Source organism: Ptychodera flava, chromosome 2 (genome assembly GCF_041260155.1).
Source record: "Ptychodera flava strain L36383 chromosome 2, AS_Pfla_20210202, whole genome shotgun sequence".
NCBI classification, from domain to species: Eukaryota; Metazoa; Hemichordata; class Enteropneusta; family Ptychoderidae; genus Ptychodera; species Ptychodera flava.
Window position 1 is genome coordinate 9,499,929 of NC_091929.1, and position 8,365 is coordinate 9,508,293.

At 39.7% G+C, this 8,365-nt stretch overlaps 1 protein-coding gene across 1 annotated transcript; it reads right to left on the reverse strand.

The window, feature by feature from the left end:
• Positions 1–533: 533 nt before the first annotated feature.
• On the reverse strand, positions 534–7,526 carry LOC139152826 (uncharacterized). The gene is made up of 7 exons (XM_070726176.1): positions 7,351–7,526; positions 6,447–6,710; positions 4,912–4,968; positions 4,462–4,613; positions 3,196–3,330; positions 2,118–2,244; positions 534–1,092 (listed from the first exon to the last, which is right to left on the reverse strand). Exons 2-7 carry the CDS (start codon positions 6,460–6,462, stop codon positions 887–889), a joined length of 693 nt encoding a protein of 230 aa, XP_070582277.1. The 5' UTR covers positions 6,463–6,710; positions 7,351–7,526; the 3' UTR covers positions 534–886.
• Between the last annotated feature and the right edge of the window lie 839 nt (positions 7,527–8,365).

Consider the following 8,365-nt stretch of genomic DNA (forward strand, 5'->3'; position numbering starts at 1 on the left):
GTACAGCCTCCGGTCGCCGGGGTGACCCAGGCCTTGGGGTGACCGGGCGTTCGTGACAATAGGGCCGCTTTACACAGGCATATCCTTTCATGACAAGCAATCAAGTACGCCATTCTTGGCTTTATTTTGACAATACATCAAAGAAACTGAATGTACAAATTTTACAGAATGCTTTATACAATATAAAACAACACTCCTAACACATTACGCTTTCAAGTGTAGTGTTAATTTAGCTTCGCTACACTTCGGTACACTTGTTCTCATTTGCATACAACTTCCCACCTGGCTTCTTGAATTAGATGAAGAGTCTTTTCTGAATATTTATTGCAGGTATCCGACTTTGAATTAACTGATCAAGAAATGATCGATCTGAAGGCACTCAATCAAAACTGGCGTGTATATCCCCATGACTGGCCGGGGCTGAATAGCCAACACGGCAAACAAAGTCCCGTGGGCTACAAGTATTGCGGCTAAGATACAGACAGAGAGACAGACAGACAGACAGACAGACAGACAGGCAGGCAGATCATGAGTAGAGTGAATCTTAATTATTAACCAGCTATATATAAGTTTATTCAAACTTTATTAAGCTTACATCGGTAAATGTTGCATTATTTGTGTGTAAATGTCATGCGACACGTTTAGCATTTCTGATCGTGTCATCAGCCTGAGATGTTATTAATAAATGGTGGTTATTATCAGGTAGAAAGCGTATGTACTTAATAATCTGCATTCTCAGAACAAAACAGTAACTGATCAAGCTGGTATTGAAATCTGAATAATTCATGATTTAGCATTGCGTATAATGGCAATTATATGGCAATTAAAATTTCAGCGATAGGAAAACTCCATTATCAATGACGACACCAATAATCTCCCGGCGTTGTTACAAGGGTAACTTCGTATCGTTTGAAACGTTGGTTGCATTTTGATCCAACACCTGATCGGGCTGAGGCTGTTCAGGTTGTCTCTGCGGAGCGGGCCCAGGGAAGGACTTGACAGTTGGGATGGTCTGCGTCACAGTGTAGCCGCTTTGCATGGGATAGGCTGGAGGGCTTTGTACCGTTGGGAGTTGGTGAGAGACCGTGCAATCTGTTGACAGAGTGTGTCATGAAGTTATTCACTAAAGCTATGGATTAGTGGAACAAAAACCCTCAATGGATGCAATAATGCTCTGCTTTGAGGATCGACCACTGCGAGTTTCCACATGGAAACCCCCGCACACACATGCGCACATAATATATATATATAAAGGTTTGGAAGTAATTGAAGTTTCACTGTCTCAGTTTGTGAACATTGATTTTAATTTTTTGCCATTCAGTTGACAAAGGGATGGTGGCCATTTTGATTTTCAAACTTGGTGAATGTTCTTTAATTTCTCTTGTACCAAACTTTACGGGGTGTTTTATTTTGATTCGGTCAGAGAATGCTCGACAGTTTCCTGAAGGAAGGATTGAGCAAAAGTTTTCGTATTCTAGTTTCGACGGGCGTACTTTCTTAAATTGCCTTTCAAGAATTTTATCTGACATCGAACAAATACATACTGTGTTGACAAATTGGATAGTATGTATTTCTATGCGACTTTAGAGACGAAACAATAAACTGTATTTATTAAAAAACCTGAAAAACAAGTCATTGAATATTACAGCTCATTGAGTCTCCAGTAATTACAGCGAAAACGGACTTCTCGAGTAATTACGTGTTACAATATTTAATACTTATCAAAAAACTCGACATGGATCGTTAAAATTGCTGTGCATGTGTCAGTGGAGTTCTCATTTTATGAGTGTTGCTAATTCCGCTGCACAGATGTGTAAATTTCAAAAGCGCTCATCTTAAGTCATTGTTTTAGTCTGACTTTAATTTCAGTTTACAAATCAGCTACAGTGCGATTTCTAGAATTGCGCTGTCGTCGTTATTGTGTGCCCTTGGGCACAGACAAATAGAAAGACAGTAATTGTATTTGCCTGTGTCATGGGTCAGTATTAACGAAATAAAACCGTTGAGAAATAACATGACCACAGGGTTACGGACCTGTACGAATGAACAGTCGCCCGTGTGATTTATGTATAGACGCTGAAAACAAGGCTTCTATCTATATGTGCATATATACTCACTGTATGGATACATATTCTGTGTTGTAGACGGAATCAAGTAAACAGCGCCAGAAGGCTGATTTCCTTGAACTGCGTACATCACATTCGTGGCTGGTATCGCCCCTTCTTGCCCGGGTACATACACTACCTGTAAGCAATTAACGATGTGAGTGTCAATATTTACAATGTAATGCTCGCTGACTTTAAATAGATTTTATTTTGTGCAAGGGAGGGGCAAACCACTACATGTTATCGAAATGCACTGTGGGTAAAAAGTCAACTTCTCACCACAGCAAGAGTTTGAGATAGTGATCTAATAAATACTTTGAACATTAAACACAATTGATTTTGGATAATTGGATGGTGAAGTAATGTCGGTATAATCTGCAAAGGTAAGCTTATATGCTTTTCTTTTTAAGTTATACGCTTGTTTTTATGAGTAATTTGTAATATTGCAACTTTCAGCCACAGGGAACCTAACAAATTTGAAAAATATGAAGATCCAATAATCCCAAATAGGTTCCAGTCGTGTTATTAAGGTAATCGCTGCCAGGACAAAAAGTTCTGTTTTTGTTAAAAAAACTACCTAAAGTCATTCATCTTTCCATCTTTTCAGGCATTTCTGGTATTAATTTCATATATAACCTAAAACTTTACCTTTGCTTCTGAGATCGTATGTGTTTTACATGTCCAAATCCGCCATATTGAAAATCAGGTCGACCACCTGAGACTTTTACGACTCACGTAGGTGGCAAAATTGTAATTAAGATAGATTGAATTGACCAGGCTATAGGTTTTTAAAATCACTCATAAAATAAACGTGACTACTTTCGAGACATCTAGCACTGCCATAAAAAATGACGTCATAAGAGCACGAGATTTCCACATCATCATAACAATCTCCGTTAGCAGTTATTGTACTTTGAAGACCGTCAACAATAAACGAAATTAAGCTGTTTTACAAGACAGGTAAAGAAAAGGTCTAACATAATTAGCTTTCTCGGCATTGTATAATAGAGGTAGAATTCAAAACTATAATATGCACCCTCGAATCGATTTAGAGGCAGCTAATGGAGACGAAAGAAATTTGAATACTAACCTGTGGGGTCACTGTTTTACGACAACAGCGACAACAGCAACCAATACAACAGAGAACAGAATTGATGATAGCCAATAAAGCCGAGACAACAGACACGGATATCATGATGCCCTCTGCTGCCATACAATCATGTCGCTGTAAATCAAAGAATCAAATCAAATCAAATCAGATCTACAATATTACAGTGCTGTTGTATCACGTGGTCTGATCATTGGGATAATCTACACGTGACTGTAGTCATTCATGTTGGTCTCGTCCAATATGAGTAATCAAAACCATTTGCGATTTTAAAATTGGTGTACTCATTTGGACACTCACTCTCTCTCCCTCTCTCCCTCATTATTTCTTTCTTTCTCTCTCTCTCTCCCTCTTTCTTTCTTTCTTTCTTTCTTTCTTTCCACAGTACATGGTAAGACAAGGAGCTTAACACACGTTTGACAGTAAAAAAAGTTAGTTCAACAACTCTGAGAAACGAAACCATTTGCTTCTCGCAGATGAACTATTTTCAAAACACAGGTGTTAATATTAAAGATATCAATATTCCTGCTTTGAATTCTCTCTCTCTCTCTCTCTCTCTCTCTCTCTCTCTCTCTCTCTCTCTCTCTCTCTCTCTCTCTCTCTCTCTCTCTCTCATATTATACACTGTGATATACGTATACACATATTTATATAAAGTGTATCAAGTACTCACAACATATGTACATATACACATACATACATCTAATTCAGTTTATCATTCCCACCATATTTATATCTAGTTGTTCTGATTGGCAGCGTCTCTCTCATTAACACAAAAGGATATGTCTTCGGAGGTGGCGCCCTCTTGTGTGCAGCCACAGCTGAGCTAACTAAGGCTGAATCAGACGGCACTTTCGTAAAATTGAACGGTAGGTTCACGAGACTTGACAAAAATAGCGCCGTGTCCGTTTGTACTCAAATTTATAGAGTTTCCAGGGCACTTTGCCCTGCCTTGACCTCAATCTATGCAAAGATTTGGACACAAAAGTTGTTTCGTGTAATACAATCGATAACGCATGATATAGCATGCCACTTGGTAAGACGATCGCGACATACTGTGTTGCCTGCCCTCGAGCGGGCGCTTGTTATGATAATATTGATGATGTCCTCGCCTTTGGCTCAGGCACCATCGGTATAACCGTCATATGCACCATCCATCAGGCAGCCTACAAATTATGATAATCTTACCCTTTCTATCGTATTTTATTAATACTCTCAAATTGTACAATAAATGACTCGCATACTTACAGTCAAATAATAACAGTCATATCTCTGAGTTATCTCGTTGTACACACAATCGTAGTCTTCTTGGTCTTCGGCAATTGCTACAGCATTTACAACCATCAAAGTCAAACAAATATAGAGGCGTTGATTATCGATAAAACCATCGATGTTATAATCTGAAAGAGGGAGCGGATAAAGATGGAGTTAGCAGCTGATGAACCTTTGATGCATAATATACGTGGTTGCTACAGATTGAACTGGTCAATGGTTGATCTCTGCCAAAAATGCACAGTTGCATATGGAAAAAGACCGCTAATTCTTTTCCGGGTAAAAAGACGGTTCGGGAGAAAAATAACGTGGCCCTTTACTGCCATGTCTCCTTGTGGAACAAGAAGAATAAGAATGGAATAAGATTGATACAAAGATAATCAGTCGACACAAGATGTACATTTACACAAACAGATTAGTACTTACCGTTCCCTTGCTCTTTTTCGATGCAGATAAACATCCGAAGGCACCTGTCACCACGAACTGGAAGAGTGCAGAAATTAAATTAAATAAGATTAGAACAGATTTTTTCATGTTTTCACTTTTGCCGAAAAAACCTCCCATTCTATAGCTGCGTCATACTTCATAATGTGTCATTTGTTTGATTTCGTGAGTAGCTTATGTCAGTGTAGCTAATCCACAACAGTGTTAATACCTTGCTACAAGAATGCACACTCGTCCTACAAAAATCGTTCATAGTCACAAAGCAGCAAGGTAGTTTAACCGTACTGGCACGTACGTCGATATGTCAAAGTTCAACGGGTACAGGAGAGGCTGTCTGATAGGGGCAGTGTTTTACAAGTGAGACTTCACGCACGACCGATGAGGCATGACTGGAATCATTCTTGAAATGTGATCAGAGTCAGAGGAGCAGGTGCTAGAACGACATTGTGTTCTTTCGTAGAGAGCGTTTGTTTTGTTTTGCTTGTTCTTGAGGGGCGGGGTAACGCTATCAAATCGGAAACTCACTTCAAGAAAAAATTAAACGATTTTAAGTGCTAGAGAAGAGATAATTGAATAAATTATTGATTGACTGGAAGTCGCAAAGTCCTGGTGTCTGTCAAATAAACTGTTTATCCAGTTGCGATTTTCATCATAGACAGTCTCGCTTCTACTGTTTATGTTTGCACACACAAAAGACAAGGAGTTACGTCATTACATCACGTGAGTGACACGAGTGATGGATGGCTTTGTACGGCAATGCGATAGCACTATCTTTATTACTTTTAGGCCAGGTAAACATATGTCGGGTAGGTAAAGGTTGTCAATCTGTGTCGAAGCCTTCGTAAAAAACTTCAAAAAGTTGTGGACGCTATGATCGATCATATCTTTGGTCAGCAAAGGCAAGGATCACCGCTTTCCGTACTTTTATCCTTTGGTCTGAGAATTATTGATGTACGTTGGAAATTGCTGACTAGCGGTTTTGCGTGCTTGACAAAATTTAGAACTACTTCCCTTTGGCGTAACTATGAGCCTCAGGCTCGGGGACAGTTTGTACTTTGGTCCCCGGGCCTGATTTTTATTCTTGCCTTGGTAAGAGAATGGTCGAAAGTTTCATTGAGGAAAGTTTGAGCAAAAGTTTAAGTCAGTCATTTTCGAGGCCCATATTACCTTAAATCTAACCCGGTCTTGTTCAAATCCTCACCCTTAAATCCCGTGACCTCACAAAGAAATATTTTAAATCATGCGTGATTTCATGACGTCATCTAATGCGAAATGACTGCCGCAAAGGTATTCTTGATAACATGTTGGGAAAACCGGTCAGATTCAAAACTTTTCATTTCAAAGATTGCACCGGTCATTAAACAATTTGTGTCCTATGAGTTCACTTTTAGGTAAAGTTGACCCCAAAATGCAACTGCCAGATTTTTCGTTGGGAAGGTTGGTGCATACCATAGAAACATATTTTCTTCTTGCCCTAAGCCGACGGTAGAAGACGTAAGACTTCAATGATGACTTACGAAAACTCCAGTCCATATCCCGGTGCCGCCGCCGCTAGCCGTACACTCCTTGCAGACGGCGGTTATGCCAGCCGCTATCGAGGCAAGACCAAGGATTACTTGGGTGATGCCAATACCGGCAGCTGTCTTGTGAGCAAAACGAGATCGTTGTTCTTGTTGTTGTTGACTTGAGGTTTGTAGAATTACTGATGGCTGTTGGTACTGTCCTACTTGGTATGTAGGTACTGCTGGCTGTGGGTGCTGCATGTTCACGATGAAATAGTGCTGTTGAAAAAACCAGAAGGATACAAATTTCGTCAGTCAGAAAGTTTGCCAAAATCCTCCTTTCCGACTACGGGATTAAACGTTCATTCATACCGTATAGTTCTGTGCATAATATTTGTTGAATACATACACTTAGACGAACTGTACACAAAAGATACAGGTCTTCGCAGAGAGATGTTTTAGATTTCTGATCAAATGACGTCACATGTCTCCATTGGGAACGCCATGTTTCGCGCGGAGACTTCTATTGTGTCTACATCATTCGTCTCACGGTATGTGTGTCTGCATATTAAATGGTGATCAGACTTGACCAGGGTAAAGGGATACTTATATAAACACTAATTCAGACATTATATATTTGAATCGATGAGGTGCTCGCAATGCCCGGATTCAGCGAGCCATCCGGGATTGGCGAAACAGCTATAATCACAACTTTCGTATTAACCCATCCTACGGCTAGCGTTGTGACACTGTAGTGATACTGAAGGCTAAACCTATCGGACGATTGAAAAAACGCACGTATGTATTGCTCACTCGGTAGTTGAAGAATATGACTTAAAGTGACAAAAGTTGCAAAATACCTCATATAGAAATAAGTTTCGACATCGCCGTGGGGCGAATAAAGAAAGCGATAACTTACCAGATAATCAGGAAAAACAAACTAGGAGCAGAGTGATAAAAACGGACGTTTTGGAAGCAACCTTAAGTCAGTGCACGATGAAGTTTTCAATGAAACACCACAAAGGTCTTACAGCTCTGCTCGTGGTGATTTATCCTCAATATCTGACTTGTTTTCCTTTGAGACTTTGCACTATCGCGGATACGTTGCATTGCGTAACGTTACATAAGTATTGTCCGTTTTAAGGAAAATAGGTGTGTAATATTTTATCCACATTGAGTCATTTCCACTTAAAAAGGATTCGATTCAATCTTTCAGAGAATCTCTAAATGCAGCCTAGGTACACAACTGTTACGTAAACACGTTGCGAGGTTTCTTGACTCTAGTGTTTTAAACGGAAGGTCAATCACGTACAGTGAGGCAAATGGAACGCAATGTTTACATTGTATGATAAATACCAAATTTAATATTCGACAAAAAGTAGATGTTTGCGGTAAATGTACTTGGTTTGGTCCCTACATAGTGCAAAGCAGACACAGTCATACCTCTATTCGAATAAGACAGCCATTATTTTTAAACTTGCCTCGAAGTATGGCTAAGGTAACTTTGAAGATTCAAATTTGGGGCTTTGACAAGTGTTTGTACATTTGAATCTTGCATGAGGTCATCTATCTTCAAATATTATACGTAGCTATCGAACGGATACGTAGCTATGGAAAGGGAGTATAGATAATTTGTCTCACTGTGTAGAAAACTTTAAATGGGCATTTAACATTACGCAAAGGGTTGGCCTTGTGAAAAAGAAGCAGTTAACTTACCTGTCAGACGGAAATGTTCTCTATATCTCCCTTTTTTATCTTATCAAGCACGTCATCGTCACTATGGAAACACACTGACGTGTGCCGTTATCACGTGTAAGCATATTGACGCGCGGGGGCGCTCTTTTGCCGACGCGAGACAGAGACACTGAGTGCCACTGGGATGTCAACGCTTACTTTTAAGGTTAATGTTGTTCAACGTACACAAAGTCAGTATA